Source organism: Suillus subaureus, assembly GCF_016647635.1.
Source record: "Suillus subaureus strain MN1 chromosome Unknown BJ212scaffold_16, whole genome shotgun sequence".
In the NCBI taxonomy this organism is placed as follows: Eukaryota; Fungi; Basidiomycota; class Agaricomycetes; order Boletales; family Suillaceae; genus Suillus; species Suillus subaureus.
The window spans coordinates 753,208-772,264 of record NW_024538572.1 but is presented as its reverse complement, the minus strand read 5'-3'; the positions used below and the strand labels follow the sequence as shown (position 1 = coordinate 772,264).

Here is a 19,057-nt window from a genome sequence, read left to right as displayed (position 1 = left end):
GATGCACGACGAGGACCCCCTCTCTCGTTATAAACGACCTGAGAACAAGCAACTATCGCATAATGACAATATTTAATATTTGGTTAACCTCAGATCTGAAACTTCCAAGACGACCGACCGATCCGTGCCGATCACTCATAAGACCCAATGAGAACTAGCCAAGGCATGTCATTTAAGTTAGAAACCAAAAGCTTCCAATTCAAAATACTCACGAATCGTAGTTCCGCTGCGCTTGATTTGGTACTAACGTACTTAGATCAGCAGTAATACATTAAAACGCGGTCGCGTGATGCCCTCACCTCAAAGTCATCTCCCTCGAGAATGATAGCATCACCATGAACTAGGGTCATGGAAAGTTCTAAGGGCGCTTGCTTATTCTTTTTGGCACCAGTACCCTTCCCTTTTCTGGCTGCCTTGCCATCCCCCACATTACTTGACGGTCCAGATGCCTCCCCCAAAGCAAGGCTCGCTGGGTCAGGTTGATCTGCGGCGTTAAGGTCACCACCAGTTTGGCGGCAGTCGTTTGGCACAATTACTGCTGCCGACGCAAGAGGTTCCGAACAACCATTATCCACCAGCTGCGACGCACTTAAGATCCGCTCGCCATCAATCTCCATGCGGCCCTCCGCACTTTCAATGGGGATCTCCGTGAAACCACGTTTGGGTACTAAATTCATGACGACTTCGGCACCCAGACAGATGATGGCGACAACGTGGCTCTTCGCGTTGAAAACGGCGCCCTAGTCGCTTTTAGATAAAAACACAGCATCGAGTGTCCTTTCTGGCTTACCCGTCTCGAGCCCGGAGTAGCCCATGCCTGAATCATGATATGGTTGATGTTGACATCGTTGACTTCGCCATACGCTTGCATATAATGAAGCAGGGTATCCTGGATGTCGAAGACAAGTCTAGGTATTTCAGGCTGTCCTGATGGATCTCCGGAGCAGATATGTTCGTGATTAAGTTTCGTGGACCAAGTAAAATAGGGACCTGAGATTAAATTTTCGCACGTTTTAGAAGTAAAGCAACAAGGATACATACTATGTAGGTCACTGCGGGAAAGGATAACATCTTTCTGTATGTCGAGGAGTAGTTTTGTTGCATCCTGCTGCAATATTTCTTGGTTACCAGTGAAAATATGTTGTACTCTCACACCACTGTTGACTTGATACGTCAAATTTCGCATCATGTCGTCCCACGAGGAATCAATTTTGCCAACTGACGAAGGTGCATAATCGAGAGGATCCTGTATGGGTAAACGATGATGTGGTCCTCGAAGTGCTTGTAGCGGATCAATGTGGCGAATCAAGGCATCATCATTGGTTGGTACTTTTCCCCGCTCCAGTCTACGCTGCTGCCATAATCAGCAAGGTTCGACAACGCTAGTTGCAGAAAAAAATCACTTTGCATCTGGAACTCTGGCAGATCTGGTGTCGAAAACACCTCTGCGCATTAAGCATCCCACAGTCTCTGCAGTACCAGCCTCTTGGAAAATACTCGCTAGGTTTGAAGCCCGCAAGGAGGTCCAAAGGCAGAAAGCTAAAATAGAGGGAGCTTAGGTCTCTGGGTGTCTTCACTGCGCCAGCCTCCTTTTCGACAGGATCAATCCACCATGGGTACGACTTTTCATTGATATTTTCCAACAACCCTTCTTCGCCTCCCGGTACCCATTCCAAGGTAAGGTGCCATCGTACACGTTCGCACTTCTGAGTTTTAGAAATAGTTATGACTGTATTGTCTATATCTGCCTGCAGGGAGATCAACAAACGTGACCAGTAAAACGAGCAAAGAACTGACGTTCAGGTCAGATATGACAAATAATCCCAAGCAAGAGCATGCGTACTCGGGAGGGAGCTGCAGTGGTAAGAGCCCGCTTTCTCGAGATACGAAAACAAGTAAGGGGGTGTTGTCCATGCGACACTGATCCAATGTCTCGATCTCAAATGGCCTTTGTTCAGGTATCTGGGGTTCAGGTATCTGGAGTTGGAATTGAGGAGTTGCCGAGGAAGGCACCGCTGGCGTCTCCGGTTCCAGACCTAGAGATGGAGACAAGACCATCGGCGATGGTGAATTTAATACCGGTACTGGAGTTGACGTGGGTAACTGTGACACAGCCATGATATCGGATGGCAACACTTTTCGTAATCTAAGTGACGGAATGGAAAGAATTCGAACGAGCCCACCTTCAGATCCCGCAGTAAGAGGTGCAGTGAACGATGAGAAATTGAACTGCAGATGGTCGCTTTTGATAGGGAAGAAGGAGGGCGCTTCATCCTTGACAGACCCGCTTTCTTCCACCTAAATTGGAGATCAGGAAGCAAGCCTCGCAAATATACCGAGTTCTAACCCGTGCTGCCAGATCACTGTTGTCGGAGGGCCTTTCCTCATATGTTATGTCATGCGAATCGTCACGTACAAGTACTTCGGGTCCGTGTTGAAAACTCCACTCCCTATATTTGACACCGCCCAATCAGTGAACAAGGGTTAAAACCAGAAGGAACTCACAAAACAACTTTCAGAGTGTTTTTATCTCTCCAAGAATGCTCGGGGTGGGGATGCTCTAGGAACAATGCGGGCATTTGAAACTGCCGCCACGAGATACCCGTAAGAGACTTTGTGAGTTCAGGAAATATTGAAGTAATTTCTGCTCGAGACTGGGTATCTAGTTAAACTCGATTCGCATTCATTATTTTAAGGTACTTCACATTTGCCCAGACTCGAGGTATGCAAGGTGTGCAAGGAAGGGTATCGACTGTGGGAACAGTTGCACAGCTGTCAGTCGCACACTTGGTCTTTGGAGGCCTAACAAAAGTCCAAACCGGCGCTGTGGAGATTGCGGCATCTATTCCTGACGCGTTATGTGCACGAATGGGAAATATGACGAGGTACTGACCGCTCCCAGTTTCTGGGTTGACTGGTTGTTTGAGAGGTATGTTTTGAAGGGGGTTACCATCAACCATATTCTTATTCCCCTTGTATTTGAAAGTTTTTTTGGGAATACTTGAAGAGTTTGGATGGGTCAATTTCGGTTTCTTAGGTGACCGAGGGTTTGAAGAAGTTGTAATGGGTTGGCTGGATCCTGAAGCTACTATCGTCTTGGAGGGTGGCGCCGGTGGGGTTTGGAACATTCCGGATATTGGTGGGGATGAAGAGGCTGTTGGACGTTTTTTAAGCTTGGTCACCTTGGGCGGGGGAAGCTTCTGATAGCCTGGTTGACTGGCATCACAAGGCCGATCAGCCTTGGTGCACCGATCGCAGGGCAAGAGACGCGAACAAGATTGCTTTACCGAACGACAATAGTCGCAGGAATAGGGAACAACGGATACATATTCGCCGGAGGGAGTTTTACAAAGCTCGAAAATAGCGCGAGGATGAATGGCTTCGTGGTAGATCTTCGGATCGATGGGAATGATAGGTCGACGAACTGATGGATGCCAGGCTCGTACAAAATCTGGTACATCATGATCTGCGTCGATATCGACGTCCATCTCCGAGCATGAAGAGAGTCAGAACTTGGGCGACTATATAGTGCTCACTTCAAAATTAGTACTCTCTGGAAGTTGATGTGACAACTTGAAATCGATAGGGCGGCTATAACTCCGCGAATCACAAACCGAACGCGTCAGTGTCGTTTGTAACGTTCATCTCGAGGGTCGCAATGGGCAAGAAACCAAATCTCACCGGTTTAACTCGTTTCCTGCCACAAGACTTTCTCAATCCAAATACTACTAGCCTCTCAGAAAAACCACAGAATCAGAGCAAACCTGCAAAGAAACGCAAAACGGATAATGGTCCTGTTCGCACAAGATACGATGCTACCGCCCTTGTTCCTCACTACACCACCGCTCACGAGGTTCCAGAAAACCTGCAGAAATGTCCGTCGTGCCACAACTTAACGTTTCAAGGGCCCTATGATTCAATCCTAGTTGTCTCTTAGATTTTGCGCAACGAAAGCGTTACTTTTCTTTATACGACCAAGGATGTCTATTAGATGAAGAAGGCTGGTATAGCGTGACACCTGAAGACATCGCCGTCCAAATTGCAGATCGCTGTCGATGCGATACAATCCTCGATCCTTTCTGTGGCGTTGGAGGAAATGCGATTGCTTTTGCGAAAACCTGCGAGCATGGTGAGAGGCTTGTTCTATCGCTCACTACAATTTTCATCCTCGTAAAATTTTAGTCATTGCTCTGGATATCTCCCCAACACGACTCGCTTTGGCTCGTCATAATGCTGCTATCTATGGTGTTGCAGACCGCATCGAGTTTATCCTTGCAGACTATATCTCATTTGCAAACGCATATCTTTCACGACCCCACCCAAGGCGCAGGATTGACGTCGTCTTCTTGAGTCCCCCTTGGGGTGGCCCAGGATATATATCTCCCTATGAAAACACAGACTTCCAGGATGACCCAGAGACGCACCCACAGTATAGCCTCTCGAGGATACAGCCGATACATGGAGCTGATCTATTTCGCCTGACGAAGCGGATCTCGGATAATATTGCCTACTTCCTTCCCAGAAATACGGACTTGAATGAAATATCCGCCCTGGATCTGCTCGAAAAAGACGAGAGCGTCACCCCCGATGACGAGCCTCGAATGATTGAAGTGGAGGAAGAGTGGATGGGGTCTAAGTTGAAAGCTTTAACTTGTTATTTTGGTGGTCTGGTTGCTGGGCAAGAACATGTATTCTGACTTCACACTGCCAGAGCTGAGGTCTCAATTCAAATATTGTAGCCCACGAGCTGCAATAATTTGTGTGGCTCCTCATTTTCGGGCACCCACGGCCCTCTTTTATGCTCACAAGATCTTTGGCAAGTCGAAAATCGACTTCTGTCAAATGCCAAACTGCCACGCCGCGGCCGGAGCTCAGCTGTCCATGGCATCGTTCGTGCCTCGATTATTCTCTAGCGATACATAGTTTGCGCTTGACAACTCAAGGCAAGTACGTCGAGAAGGTGTGATCACTAGTCCGAATATATCAACCCTCAACCTCACTTAGACACCAGGTCGAGCTGACTCACGTGTACGCAAAGCCAACGCGGTTGTCATCAGCGTCAAAGACAACATAATACTTCTCCAACCATAACTTCTGACCGATGATGAAATCTAAGCCCCTCCCACTGTCAGCGCCGAGGGAAGTAATGACGCCGTACTGTACACCAATCTTGCCGCCAAACACGGCGTTCTGGTCCAATGGGATCAGTTGTGCAGCTGTATCTATGCTGAATACACAACCGTCGATCGTGAAGTTAAGGGGATGCATGTCCGCGACGGAAGAGGGGGGGATGACAATGAAGCCAGTGTTGTTGGTGTCGAGGTAGGCTCCGGGAATGGCGTCCAAGTACATGGTAAGGAAATTGTCCGCAAGCAGGACCGCTGCGATAATGCGAAGTTGGATGGTGCGAACACTCGATTCCAACTATGTCAAGATCCTTTTGGTTTCCATTCTAGCCTTGATAGCTACTGGAGAGTTCTCGTGATCCTGCACATGCCATTCACGTATTTTTCCTCTATCAGAAAGAATAAATTGCGATAGTCGCTAGGATCTGCACGATCCTAGTCAGGGGATACTGCGGCGTTGTTGACGGTGTGCACTTGCTGGTGTCGCGGACGAGAGAATGAAAGTGCGCGAGAGGAGTACGGCGCTCGAGGTGAACCCACTGTTCTTGATTTGCTATAAGAACATTCATCTCACGCTAACATACATCCCGGATCAAGTATACTCCAACGATCAGAATCTGTGTTAAATGTTTATATGAGACATTACTAACATATGCATTAGACCGGGTGCTAGCTCTGAGTAAGCAGCTTTTATCTACTTCACCAAAGTCATTCTTGCACCGTAATTTTCTCGTGGTTCAAGTCTACTTCTGGCACCCTGCACGCTCATGCACACATTCATCTAAAATAAATATTTGCACTCCAAATGTAAATGGTACATATGTACATCGTTTCCAAGACTTGTATAAGAATGGTACATGCTCGCAAGTGTACAATTCTATATAGAATGAACTTGGAATGAACGACTGTCTTCCTTTCATTATAGTCTGACCGGGGGAGACTAGTACTATCACACACAACAGCGAAAGTCAAAAACGTTCTGAGTAAGAAGGCCAAACATGATACGGTCAAAAATGTAGCTTCACACATAGCAAGATATAGATATTGATGCAGCTTTCTATGATGGCAGTCGTCGCAATGAGAATCGTGCAGTACATGAAAGTGAAAACAGTCTCACATAGAGCAATAGCTGCGGATTTCACAAGGGCCGCTTGGGCATTAGCTTGATGGTTCTGTCCTGCTTGACAATATGCGCATCCTTCCCGAAATAGCGGGCGGTCACAAAGGACCATTGGAGCGGACCGGTAATCCAGTTCTGCAGTCCCTCGACGTAGAGTGCCACCTGCCTGTCGACTTCTTCTCCCCACGAGGGGAGGATAGCACGGTTTTCTTCAAAGCGTTGGAGGGAGATATTGCACAACCGGCCGCAGTAGTCAACAGCATCTTGCAGGCTGAGACCTTGATCAATCATGAGCACAGCAACTAAATTATGTGTGCTATGGTGAGATTGCTCCATATTATAGGAGAAAATGTCCTGTCAGCGGCGATATCAGTAGTGCCCAAAATTCGATGACAGAATGAGGTATTACGTTTGACCAAGAAACAAAGTCATTGGTAGCCTCCTCCAGGGCCATGATGACCGGATGCGAGACTACTTCATCAGGAAGATCAATCCGATTGACGAATTCGATAAGGGCAAAGCAAGACTTGCAGCCGCTCAAGTCGCGCCTCAGTTCAATGTACGATTCAACATCATCGACATGTCCCTTGGCGCGGTTGTCCACCTCCTTTGCTGCAGAGATGAACCACAAATCCATTGCATGGATAAAGCGCTCTGTGCAGCCAGGGCCGCCAGTCTCCTTAAAGCGACCGAAGTACCTAAAACCGTAAGATGATTAGAATGTGTGCGCGATGGAAAAAAATAGACACACGATTTGCACATCTTTGCACTATATCTTTCCGTCTGGAAGTTGACGGGATCGCGGTACGCAGATATACAGCAGTCACGTACTCCCCACGCATCATTAACATCGGACCTATCGATCTCGAGCCAGTCGTCCATTTTGAACGACCAGCCCAGAAAGTCCGCGCAGACTTTGAGATGGAAAGCATCCGCATCAGGGTAACAAGATGAAGCGAAGTAGCCAGGGCGCAAGGCTCGTATATTTGGTGCTCTCGGGCTCTACTAAATGGGCTTCGCTACAAAGCCATTGTGCAGAAGCGTAAGATACCGGATCACAGTGAGGGTTTAGTCGCATGGGATAGCGGCATTCGTTGTAGAAGTCAGGTATAATGAACTCTGTAGGCTCGGAGTCAGAACAAGGGACAGTGCAGGTTGCGGTAGAAGCCATGGAGGTTGTTGGACTCGTGTCGTGAATGTTGGGATAAGTAAACGGAGACTGTGTTATGAGAGAAGGGCTCTGAATATGTCAGCCTTTATATTCATGTCAATCTTTGCTAGTGGGTGTATCGTGTTGGCTCGAACCATTGTGTGCTTTTGGAAAGGAGGGTCCACAGGTCAGATTGAAAGAAAGTGGGGCGTAGACTCACCTGTCCTATGTGTCACCTGCTCGAATAATAGCAAGGTTTGAATCGGGCTTCCACAAATAGGGTGAAACATGACTGCGCTAGGCCATATAGTCTCCTAAGTTCCCCGTGGCTTTAATGTCACTAACAAAAAATGTGAAACTCGAATCCAATACGCATTTCCATAGGCAGGACATACAAACGAGACTCTTCTCCCTAAACATAGTGTGTTTTGTAATTGTTTCGTATCAGTAGTTCTCTTCCGCGAACATGACAGACCGCTCACCTCAAGCTTTTTCCTTCTGCATTCCCTTTCTGGAAGTCAGCCGTGCGATGAGTAGTAGAGATAGTCAGTGTTAAGATGATCAGATGTCAAGATACGAGGACGATGAACTTCTACATCTCATCATTAACGGCGATTCACCTGTATGTAAAACGGGATTGACAAGCTCATCTAAGATCTGTTTGTTGACTTGGGTGGGCGTCACGATTCACGATACCATATGTAGAGTACCAGAACTCCATCTACAGCGGATCTGCTGTGCGAGCCGAGATGGACAAGGACGAAGCACATGTCAATGGGTTTCAGTGCCGAATATGGTTTTGTGGGTAGGTCAGTCGAGGGGGTAGAATTGGTTCGCTCGGTTCCGCCGCAGTTCGGAGACTAACGCTCAGTTAAAAAGCTAGGCATCCATCGTGACAATCACAGTACTTATCCGTTATAGCAACACAATGGCCGTGGAACACGGGGCTGCTGTGACTGTTGCTCGAATCTGTCTCGGGTGATAACTACCATTGATAGCAGTTCCGAGACTCCTTACGCCACCGTGAATGATCTGCTCGAATGGTCCAGGTTGCGCTCTGTTGCTCAACTGGTAGACGCGTTATAGCCTCATGAACGTTCGAAAATGCGTGATAAGATCACAATATTACTCATCAGAGACATTCCTTGTCAGACTTGCTTAGTCGAAGCCAGGAGAATAAAGCTTTCCGCAAGTAAGACATATCGGCGTAATTTCCGAATTTTAGTAGATCTAATTGGTGAGTGTCACGTACCTCACTACGTAGCTTATCCTTGCTAGATCATGGTGAGTGCACCGATTGAGGTGATTAGAACTTACGTTAGCAGGTTTCTGAGTAACGTTTGATGGTTAGGCCGTCCGCGTCAGGAGCGTATGCATACTCGTTCTATACCCATATTGATGCTTTCGTACGTCAATGTAGGTTGACGTCCGACATCCATGCTCGAATCTCGTGCTGCGCGGGTTCTTAATGTTCACCGAATTTTGGACCACGTAACGATGACGCGTCATTTGCAAGCGCGGTTGTGCATCCTAGTACTTGGCCCACGACCAAAATACGATGGTCTATTCACGTCAGATGCCCCAAAAAATAACATAGATACTAGAGCAGCATACAAAACATGGAGGAATGTCGAGGACGAGCAAAACCATTTTTAAAGAGCAGTAACGAGAAAGCTTGAAAGATGCAGAGACTGAAGGACATAGAGATACTGGATGGATATGAGTGGGATGTTGGTAACAAATGCAGCAGGGAATTAATCTGGAACAGTAAATAGGTAACAGGGATATTTATGCACGAGAGCAAGTGCGCAACCAGGCGCAATGTCCAAACAAGCGGCGCTCATCGAAGCGCGTTCAGTTTTCTTTCATCTCTTCATCGATAGTACTTCCAAAATAACACTTATGAGCAGGGCTGGAGGAGATACCAGGTGACATATTGGACGAGAACTGCATCACAGAATCAGGACTGAGTAGTCCAGAGGTACTAGGACTGGACACAAAATAATTCATGAGGGGTTGGCGAGGAATAGGTATGATAAGCGCAGGAGGCGCGAGAGTACGCGTGTATTTTGCAGATGGAGATGGCGATGGGAGTGCAGGGAGAGGGGCAGTGGGGGGCGGAGCGAGTGGGACGGTTCGCTTGACTGCACGACGCATGCTGCACAGGGTTTCAGAAGACATCCAATTATGAGCATTGGAGCCACTCACCGTAGTGGAGCGCCTGCGTTCAGACTGCCACTTCTTAGTCTTCCAAAAAGACTGTTGGTTTCTGAAGCGTTCTCTGCGATGCTGCCTGCACGACTCCGGGTGGGAGACATGACGCCGGTGCGCTGAAGCGCGCTGCCCGCATTCCGCATCGGCGACTTGATAAGAGCCATCGGGTTCACACCAATATTCATGCTACTGCGACGCCTGCGCATGCGAGGACGGTCAGCATTCGTAGTGGGTACTGCAACAACGTTATTCGAGTTGCCACCGGGTGTGGGTGTCACGCTCAGATCGCGATCGACAGGGTGTATAGGACTGGATTGCATCGGCATCGGCGAGGAGGGTGGTGCAGGAGTTGTTGTTGCTCTTGGATGGTAAGGCGCGAGAAGGCCAGAAGAAAAGAAAGCGGAATAGGTGACCATCGTTGAAATCGAGCAGGGCTGCTGTTGCAAATGAAGATGTTGGTCAAAGAACAAGTTGAACCAAACCAAATTTGAACTTCTCGATAAGGATACCTTAAGGGACGTTGATTACTGGAGCACTGCCACATTGTCACCTTGCCAGCGAAAAGTGAGATCTGCACATTAAATATAAATATTCATCGACTCGATCGTCAACAGCACAATTCAAAACCTATCCGACATCGCAAGCTTGCACTAGCAGCTGAGTACTAGAGCTTGAACAAATAGAAACACTGACTCACAGTAATCCAGCGCGACAAGGTCACATCACATGTACATTATGGCAGCGCAGACACTCTTTGTTCACGAATTTACATGACAGGTTAGCTGTATACCTCTAAGAGAAGCTGTCAGATCTGTCAGAGTCAAAGCTTAAAGGCCGAACAATAACTCTTAGTAACGAAAAGAGTTATCCCACCCTCTTCAAAATGTTTGCCACCCCGAAACATAAGGCCGACTAGCTCAGTTGGTTAGAGCGTCGTGCTAATACGATTCGCTGGTAAAGTTATGACAAGTACTCTTAACTTCATAATCTTACCGACGAACTCGATACGCGAAGGTCTTGGGTTCGATCCCCACGTTGGCCAATATTTTTGTACCCTAATAATAATAATTTATTGTTTTTTTCCCTCGGCCGCAACGTTAGGGTTGCAACTTGATTCTATGAGATTCCATGCGTCCGTAGATACTTTTTTGAAGGCTATGATTGAACCACAGGAACGACCTGAATCGTAAGTCACGGAGATGGTAGACCTGGTTAGTTGAATGTCCATTTCAACAGTGACACAGTGGGTGCCCAGTGATGGGCCGAGGCTGCGGGCGCCGCTACCATGACTATGCAGACCACTTGAACTCCACCTCTCTCCGACGCCAGACTCATCATGATAAGCCATGACTGACCCAATACTTAACTGACCCCAATGGTGTTCCACAACCACTGGCAGGTCCTCATACTTCTACCATTACCCTGCGGGCAAAGACTTAAATACGAGGACTCCCAACGCCCTGCTCCATAACCCGTCTGGCATCTGATTGCTACAGATGACAACTCAGGCAAGCCTGGTGCGAATACTGCTGATTCTATCTAAACTTCCTTTAACACAGTGGCAAGGTTCAGTCGCGCCACCATGGGGGCTCTACAGTTAGAACACGGTGACCGTATCCTCCGAGCCTCGTGATGTTCGTATAGCGGACTCGTTTCACAGCTACTTATTTTTTAAAGTGCAGGAGGAACGAATATCGTGACACCGTTCTCATTTGTTTGAAGTCTGATGACATTAAGAAAGGTCACGTTCAGATGAACAAGGTTGCCTGGAATAACTTGCAGTCACACTTGGTGGTCAGTGTCCTAGTCGATCATTGTTCTGATATAATATTTTCCAACCGGATACACATCTACCCTACTTCCCCGAAGGTATGCACTCACCCAATAATTCGGGTCAATATGCTTATCTGGCCCTGTAGCATACCGGCCGGTCCGCAAGGGCAACACATCCCTGGTTCATGGCAGCATTCGGGCAGTGGAGTTCGAGTCATTAGGACTGATCACGAATATGGTATAGTGAGAGAACGCATCAGCGTTCATCCCTCGGCGTGTTTGCACAATCCGCTTCGGTACCTGCTGCTCCTGTAGAGCAATCTGGTGACGCGAACACCGGGGTTCAAGAAACTTGCTAATCTACATACCACAGGTATCGGGTGAAATTGTCGTCATGAACGGCGCACGACGGAACAAGGCAGAAAGTGGACCTAGTGTGATGCACGTCAGGGCTCGCAGAGTATGCAGCAAAAAAAACGGAAGGCCTCAATTTTTTCTAGAGACCTCCGGAGGGAGACTACGCCTCCCCTGCATCTATCCCCCAAGACTCCCAACTTCGGCTGGCGGATGGATTTATCAACAGTAGTCCATTTTGCGACGGCATCCATCATCGCCGCGATCTCGCCATCATTAAAACCCATCTCTTTCAGCTCAGATACGACAATATACCTGATAGTTCGCGCTCCAGTGTATCCATTAATGTCAGCCAGCCTGCTCTGAATTTCTGGAGGCAATTCAAACGCAGCGCAGAAGTCCGTCAGGAACTGGTCTGGTTCGAGCTTTGTGTAGCAGAAAGAAGCGGCGGTGTTACGGTCGTTTAGTGTGATTCTTTGTTTAGAACCAAATCGGCGCGTGAGTGAAGTGAGCACGAGTAAGTACTCATTATGGTCAAACGATGGTAGTACTCTACTTGCAATGCCAGTAGGCCTTGAGTAGCAATGTTCACGTCAAAATTGAATCTGAAATATCCTGGCTCCCAGCAAAGTTCATACTGCAACTTGTCGTCCATTACGGTGATAGCGGCTGTATTACGTCATCTGCCGCATCTGGGGAGGAGCAACTTAGCCTGTGATCTATCAATACGATTGCCCGTGTGTTAACCGAGCCAACATGTTCTTCATTGTGAGTACCTCTCTCCGAGAGCTCCACCACCATTCAGTCCGTCATAACCAAACTTCGGTGCCCAGAAAGAATTAACGCACACAATTCTCCTCCATCCGTCATACTTTGGCCCTCGGATGCTCCAGTTCCTCGAGTCAAAACTCTACTCAGACGTAGAGGGAACATGTTCAGGCGCATTCGGGTATATCATTGCTGTCGTCTCCATCCTGGATATCGGAAAAGGCATGGTACTGAGCGGAAGTGGCCAGGCCGAATTCATCACCCGCTATCGTGCAATAGTCTTTAAGCCATTCAAGGGAGAGGTGGTCGATGGGGTTGTAAATAACGTTAACAAGGTGCGCCATACCCTGTTATGTCTCATTACTCCGTACTGAATAGTGTGTAGATGGGCTTCTTTGCTGACGTCGGGCCGTTAACGGTTTTTGTATCTCACCAAGTGAGTTTGAATACTTGCTCCGTTCTGCCTCCCTCAATGTCTTGTGGCATTCCTAGCTGATACATCCAGACATGAAATTTGATCCGACCTCGAATCCACCATCTTTTGCATCAGAGGACCAGGTATTGTCCGTTCATGTGCCGTCTCCCTAGTATCCCTACCTTGTTTCAAACAGATCATCGAGAAGAACACTCGTGTACGACTAAAAATTGTTGGAACGCGCGTTGACGCTACCGAAATCGTGAGTCTTTTGATTTTAGTACGACTACTGCTGTTAATACAAGGTCAGTTTGCCATCGGAACGATCAAAGAAGATCATCTTGGTGTTATAGACTAGTCACAAGATCGAATTTGGACGATCACCCTATGTATCCCTGCTATCCCTGTATTCGCTGTGTTATTTACTGCAGAGTACTAATGCCATTTTCTTAGCCCAATTCACGCTCTAAATTAAATACCATTGAACAAATGCATCCCATAGGCAGAAAAAATAGAAACAGCATAATAGGACAGCATTTGGCTATGACTACCTACAAGGACAGTATGAGCTATTAATATATAGTCGAGGCAGTCTCATCTAAGTATGACCTCTACCCCGCTTATTCCTCATCCTCGAAATGCAAGACCTGCGCATCCTCGTCTACAGGTACATCCCTATATCCTCGCCTTGCCCGGTAGTTCATCGATACAGACTCCAGGCTTGATGCAATATATTCGAACGCGATGCCCGAAAGCCCGAGAAGGAACCATGGTATAGATGCCAGCGTAGCCATCACACCAGACCCTGATCCATGCGAATAGTCACCTCCGGGTAAACGGATCATCCTGTGTGTCAACGATAAGCATACACGCGCGCACATAAAATAATTGTCACTTGCCCTCTCGCCATTCCGCTCTTGCTGTACCACCACCATGCAACAAGCGCTGTGATCGCAAAGGGGAAGAGAATCACCATCATCCAGAACATCGCGCTGTGGCCGTTAATGCCAGGGCACAGGTGTTTATTGCCTCGGTCTATGCGGTCGCCACCCTCACAAGTGGAGTAGTGCACCTTGCGGTACGCCGTGCGTTCATACCAATAGTCTTCTCCATTGCGGCATGAATCATCTGACAGTAGTGAACTTGTCCCCGGAACAAGAACGCATTCGCCTTCCCCGTTGCGGACATGGTTGAATTCGCTGTTTTTCGTACCCAGATTTAAATTAGCTCTGAGCGGGTGGTATCACACCTAAGGCTCACCATTCAAAGTCCTCCGACGTACATGTGCAGTTCCGCACAATGTTGTTTAGGGCCTTGGGCGTGTCTCCAACAACACAGTTCACATCCCGTTTGCGGCGATGGTAGAGCGTCTGTAGATGATATAGGTGACAAAGGAAAAACTCAAGTTCGGGTGACTCACCTGTCGACCGAACAAGCAAAGCGAGTCTCTTTCCTCGCTGGGGCTCCACAACTCAAAGTCATCGTGTCCAGGATTTTCTACATCCACAAGGCCTGGAAGAATGAGTTCAACATCAATCATCGAGTACAAGAGCACGCCACTCACATTTTTTATGCGTGAGAGATGAGAAGTCTAAGTGCACGATCACCGAGCCACCCGTCGCGGAATAACGACCCAGGAGCATAAACTTCCGGCTTGTATCCCCGGTACCGTCATAATATCCCTCACTCTGATCTTCTCAGTCGTAAACTGGAATTCTCGCCAAGTGAGACCCTCATCTGTGGTAAACAGGACATGGTCCGTCGGCTCCTCGTCGTTCACGATCACGATGACAGACCCCGAGTCACCGAACTCCCAGAGATGGGCGTCCTTGTGCACTTCTTCCCACGTGAATCCGCCATCCCGGGATAGGAAGGTATCGCTCTCTGTGTAGGTGGCGAGTGAATCACCCACATTTCCGACTGCCATCACCTACGCCGACGACGGATGGGCTGCTATATGTCGCCCGGGCGTCGAAGCGCTCTGTATACCCATGAACGTGGAGTGCACAGCTCTAAATACCACAAAATAAGTCGATTGAACAGCAATGCACAAAAAAGCACGAAATACCACTGATGTACAAGGGTACCTCATACCCAGCGAATCTACTGAAGGGGGTAGAAGCGACTTCCAGGTGCCACCTGACGCAACAAGCAACCGTCAACGAGAGGTAAAAGATACCCATGAAACAAAGCATACCGTCATTATGCGTGATCCTCGTCTGCAGAGCCTTACGTCCAGTGAGTGCAGCCTCTGCAGGATTGGCCACTATGTTAGCCATCGCAATGCCATCCAACCCCACGAATTTTTCAAAGTCGACAAAGCCGTCATTATTCCTATTCACGTTCTCGAGAGACAGCCCAAAGTAAGTTCCGTTAGAGTTGGATTTGAGGATGTTGCCCCATGGCGTTGGCACTTCATTCATGGTCATGTGTAGGAAGATGGATTTAGTGCTTGACTCGAGGATAGTGTATGCCTAGAAAACATCATGAGCAATTCCAGCGTTTGTAGAGTTAGGGTGATGCCGCCTACGTGAGAATCTGGATGCATGCCAGGAGGGAAGCTCCCAGAAGCAAACGTCCGTCCATCAAGTGAGACCTGGATGTTAAGCGTGCCCCTCATCGGGAGGAACTGTAAGTACACAACCAGTCAATCAACAGCGCACCCATAAGACAACCAAAAAAACTCACCTCAGCCACGATCAAAAACTCCGAAAACTTGGTGAACCCCATGACATGGTCAAATAGCTTCTTCTTCGTCGCATAATAGTCCGTCCCAGACACAAGCTGCAACGCATTATCTCTCCCGAAAAACACTTGCGAGCCCTGTTTGTTCGCATACGACTCGCATAGGATCTGAGATGAATCAATCCGCAGCTCCTCATCGCGTGCCCAGTCACAGTTAACGACGTAGTCCTCTACCAACTCCCAATTCCGCCCATTATTCCACGTGTACTGGGCCTGTGCGTGACAGTTTTCGTACCCCGATTGACAGTCCACATTACCGATCCAGATGAGATACTCTGTCCTGGGCTGGAAGCGAAGCACTTGGGCCCCGAAGGTGTTGGGAGGCGAAGGCGCTTCGGAGGTGTGCCAGTAGCGGCCTGTGTCTGTTGTGTGATAGAACCTCTGGGAGTTGGTGATAAGGTATGCGCGCTCGTTGCTGTGTGTGTGCATGTAGAAAGCTAGGAAACGCTCCTCTGGGAACTTTTGTTCCCATGTGTAACCCTCGTTGCTCGATTGCCATATTGTGAGGTCGGTAAGACGGACGAGGACGGTCTATGGAGGCAGACGTGAGGCATTGATATGATACGATATACAGGATGCCCACCTTCGAGTCCCTGAAATACTCGCTCTGTACAACATCACCAGGGAATGAATGCTATAATATCATAAATTTCTATCCTGGGAAGAGGGGCAAGGACAGAAACATACAATCTGGTGAACGATCGCTCCTTCAACAGGTTCAGCTGCAAATGACACATGAGACACAGACCCTCCACCGCTTATGGAGCACTCACCTCCGGAACAATCTTTGGAGATGGGCTCGTCCATGCGAGAGCCACCCTCACACTTGTTCCCAGGGATCTTGCGATAACCCGATGAACCCATGTACTTTTCGTTGGGCGTCCCAAGGGTACACTGGGTGCTGGGTATGCGCTCTGGACCCGAAGGTACACATTTACCATCGCTCCGCACGTAGTTGTAGTCACTAGAACAACACATGAGCGGTCGTAATGGGTAGAGTAACAAGGAATGACGTACCACTCATAATCATGTTCCTCGCATGGGCACTTATCATCATGAACTTCCGGATCATGGAACTCCTCACCCATGTAGCAATCTGCGTCAGCCTTGCGCCTTGTGTACCATTGCTTCAAAGTATATCAGCAAGACCACTCTCATGGCAAGGTTTACATCAGTAACAGACCTTGGCACCCATGATGCACTCTGATTTGGAATTGGCTCTTGCATACCATGACTCCTTGTCGTTGGGACCACACTTTGGGCGCCCAAGGGCGGCGAAATTAAGGTAGATGGCAACGTTGCGACCCTGATTGGGTTGTTGGGACTGCCGCGTGACCTGGCCGAGGAGGAGGAAATTCTGAGACGTCGAATCTGATACCGTCGTCAGGCCCCTGGCGTTAAATTGGATCCCGACATTGTACGTGTTCCTATAGGGCGGGGTGTTTCAGTACGGTTGCATACATGCACACATAGCGAGCGGCAGGGCGTGAAGACGTACCAGTTCTTGCTCATGTCCGTAGAATACATGATAGAGTCGGTAGGTTGCTCGTCGTCGACGATGACGATAACACTTCCAGAATCGCCGAATTCATATTGATGTGCGCCTTCGCGGACCATGGACCATGTCAGGCCGGCATCAGTGCTCATGTAAGTGTTGCTCTCCTGATATGGCGCGAGTGCCTTTCCAACGGAACCCACGCCCATGACGAAACCAGGGGCGGGAGACGAGAAAACGGGGCCATAGTTGTGCATATCTGTTACTGAGTGCAAGTGCAGCGAACATGGTTGAGAGGAGCAGGTACCACTAGGAGCGACCAGAGGATCCCATGAGCTGCCTGCAAAGTCATAAGGTGAGTTCAAAAGAAAATAAGAAACACCGTTCCTCACCGTCATTGAATGTGATGACCGACCGCAATTTCTTGGCTACCATCTTCCTCTCAACGTCTTGCACATTATCGACGACGTTGGCGATACCGACACCCTCAACGCCATATATGGTCTCGTAGTCAACGTACCCTACCATGTTCCTGTTCGTGTCTGTCAAGCTCTCCACAAAGTAGGTGCCGTTGGAGTTGCTGACAAATAGGGTACCGACGGTTGTTGTGTCGTGCAAGACGACATCAACTGCTAGAGAGTGGACTGTAGACTCGACGATGGTATATGCATTCTCCCGCAAGCGCGCCTGGGAGGCATGTGGGAACTGTGCCTTGGCCCATTCCTTGATGTTCACAGTAACATATAACAGCATATCGCCGTCGCTGCCGGGCGTCAAATCCTTGAGCGCAACTACGGCGAACTTGGACACGATCGCAAATGCCACGACACCCTTGGCATTCTTGCCAATGCCAAGGTCTCGTTCTGCCTGGTGACAAAAAAGTCTGTGCTGGAGTACAGACGACTGCTTGCGAGGTTGTGCGAGCCAGTCATGGCGGAAGAGTCATAGGCGACGCAGTAGATGAGGTCTTCGTGAGCGTCATGTTTGAAGTCCTTACTACTATGAGCGAATTGGCAACGGGAGACGTCCTCTAGGAGTAGTTGTGGTGATGAGGCGAATCCATCTTTGGTGTAGTATGTCTACATAGAAATTTGGATGCAAGTAATATATACATATAAGATAAGCGCGCACCACGTCTCGACATCGTTCTCCCCAGGGAATTTCGTCACATTTGGTAGCCTGGAAGAGAGTGTACTCCCACTTTGTGGAATCTGAATGGAATGAGAGTGGATTTTGGACGTAGGATATTAGCTCAGGGACGTCGAACGTGCGCCATGACTTTCCGCGGTTGTCTGTGCGGTAATGTGTGTAAGAATTTGTCAATACAAATGCCTAGATAGAATTCGGTCGGGTCGAAAGCCACGTCAGTGTGTTCAGGCAGATAAATATAAGTATGGACAGTAACGTACCACGCGATTGTCGAATGGGTGCTCAATAAACATTGCAGCATCGCCAGCTGGTATGTCATCTGCGCGTTTCCAGGTCTTGCCTTCGTCCTGAGAAACATGTATGTCCCCGAAGATGGCATCGTGGTATATCACATTCTAGAGGATAAAGTGAATTAATATTAAGTAAACCCTGAGGCAGATATGAATGTCTCACAGCGGTATCGTCGAAAAAGAACAACCGGGTTGGTGCATTGTTGAAGTAGCTTATGGCATGTTCTGGATCAGCAGCAGACGTGTAACCAAAATAAAGCAGAAAAGCGAGCGTTGACCATATGAAAGCGGCTGTCCTGTGCCAGGGAGCCATGCAAGACGTTGTGGATGAAGAAATGTGTAGTGCACGTACGTTGTGTATGCTGTGTACGGATCCAGTTCCCTTGCCGCAGCCCGCGGTGACGACTGCCTTTCACAGCCACACAACCAGTTCTACTACCATTTCGGGCGACAGGTTA

At 48.5% G+C, this 19,057-nt stretch overlaps 8 protein-coding genes and 1 non-coding gene across 9 annotated transcripts; 4 read left to right on the top strand and 5 right to left on the bottom strand.

Moving 5' to 3' along the window:
* Positions 1–131: 131 nt before the first annotated feature.
* BJ212DRAFT_1480965 (uncharacterized protein) lies at positions 132–3,488 on the bottom strand (the record flags this gene model as incomplete). Its single annotated transcript, XM_041340185.1, has 10 exons — positions 132–154; positions 213–243; positions 300–740; positions 791–990; positions 1,042–1,351; positions 1,404–1,748; positions 1,798–2,298; positions 2,348–2,450; positions 2,506–2,654; positions 2,706–3,488. The coding sequence occupies 10 exons, from the start codon at positions 3,486–3,488 to the stop codon at positions 132–134; spliced, it is 2,886 nt and encodes a 961-aa protein (XP_041193209.1).
* A 170-nt stretch (positions 3,489–3,658) lies between these two features.
* On the top strand, positions 3,659–4,697 carry BJ212DRAFT_1480964 (Tgs1 protein; the record flags this gene model as incomplete). The annotated part of the gene is made up of 3 exons (XM_041340184.1): positions 3,659–3,875; positions 3,938–4,129; positions 4,183–4,697. The coding sequence occupies 3 exons, from the start codon at positions 3,659–3,661 to the stop codon at positions 4,695–4,697; spliced, it is 924 nt and encodes a 307-aa protein (XP_041193208.1).
* A 241-nt stretch (positions 4,698–4,938) lies between these two features.
* BJ212DRAFT_1480963 (uncharacterized protein) lies at positions 4,939–5,352 on the bottom strand (the record flags this gene model as incomplete). Its single annotated transcript, XM_041340183.1, has 2 exons — positions 4,939–4,969; positions 5,027–5,352. The coding sequence occupies 2 exons, from the start codon at positions 5,350–5,352 to the stop codon at positions 4,939–4,941; spliced, it is 357 nt and encodes a 118-aa protein (XP_041193207.1).
* A 555-nt stretch (positions 5,353–5,907) lies between these two features.
* Positions 5,908–7,810, bottom strand: BJ212DRAFT_1355274 (terpene synthase). Its single transcript, XM_041335661.1, has 7 exons — positions 7,792–7,810; positions 7,617–7,736; positions 7,270–7,365; positions 6,998–7,223; positions 6,656–6,944; positions 6,244–6,600; positions 5,908–6,183 (listed from the first exon to the last, which is right to left on the bottom strand). Exons 2-6 carry the CDS (start codon positions 7,684–7,686, stop codon positions 6,265–6,267), a joined length of 1,017 nt encoding a protein of 338 aa, XP_041193206.1. The 5' UTR covers positions 7,687–7,736; positions 7,792–7,810; the 3' UTR covers positions 5,908–6,183; positions 6,244–6,264.
* A 1,440-nt stretch (positions 7,811–9,250) lies between these two features.
* On the bottom strand, positions 9,251–10,026 carry BJ212DRAFT_1299774 (uncharacterized protein; the record flags this gene model as incomplete). Its single annotated transcript, XM_041332922.1, has 2 exons — positions 9,251–9,554; positions 9,605–10,026. The coding sequence occupies 2 exons, from the start codon at positions 10,024–10,026 to the stop codon at positions 9,251–9,253; spliced, it is 726 nt and encodes a 241-aa protein (XP_041193205.1).
* A 490-nt stretch (positions 10,027–10,516) lies between these two features.
* Positions 10,517–10,652, top strand: BJ212DRAFT_t60. Its single transcript has one exon. It is a non-coding gene; the product is annotated as a tRNA-Ile (tRNA).
* A 423-nt stretch (positions 10,653–11,075) lies between these two features.
* On the top strand, positions 11,076–11,782 carry BJ212DRAFT_194968 (uncharacterized protein). The gene is made up of 5 exons (XM_041342609.1): positions 11,076–11,118; positions 11,170–11,244; positions 11,293–11,479; positions 11,530–11,626; positions 11,757–11,782. Coding segments are annotated over exons 2-4 (264 nt in total). The 5' UTR covers positions 11,076–11,118; positions 11,170–11,242; the 3' UTR covers positions 11,605–11,626; positions 11,757–11,782.
* A 711-nt stretch (positions 11,783–12,493) lies between these two features.
* On the top strand, positions 12,494–13,278 carry BJ212DRAFT_1299773 (RNA polymerase Rpb7; the record flags this gene model as incomplete). The annotated part of the gene is made up of 6 exons (XM_041332921.1): positions 12,494–12,505; positions 12,571–12,840; positions 12,891–12,941; positions 12,998–13,063; positions 13,117–13,182; positions 13,231–13,278. The coding sequence occupies 6 exons, from the start codon at positions 12,494–12,496 to the stop codon at positions 13,276–13,278; spliced, it is 513 nt and encodes a 170-aa protein (XP_041193203.1).
* A 99-nt stretch (positions 13,279–13,377) lies between these two features.
* On the bottom strand, positions 13,378–19,027 carry BJ212DRAFT_1355257 (uncharacterized protein). The gene is made up of 22 exons (XM_041335660.1): positions 18,763–19,027; positions 18,570–18,704; positions 18,292–18,492; positions 18,036–18,239; positions 17,553–18,000; positions 17,164–17,500; positions 16,849–17,092; positions 16,683–16,792; positions 16,439–16,629; positions 16,353–16,387; positions 16,249–16,299; positions 15,609–16,196; positions 15,451–15,549; positions 15,118–15,394; positions 14,989–15,059; positions 14,851–14,932; positions 14,590–14,804; positions 14,485–14,566; positions 14,341–14,432; positions 14,181–14,290; positions 13,820–14,119; positions 13,378–13,766 (listed from the first exon to the last, which is right to left on the bottom strand). Exons 1-22 carry the CDS (start codon positions 18,910–18,912, stop codon positions 13,541–13,543), a joined length of 4,248 nt encoding a protein of 1,415 aa, XP_041193202.1. The 5' UTR covers positions 18,913–19,027; the 3' UTR covers positions 13,378–13,540.
* Positions 19,028–19,057: the final 30 nt, after the last annotated feature.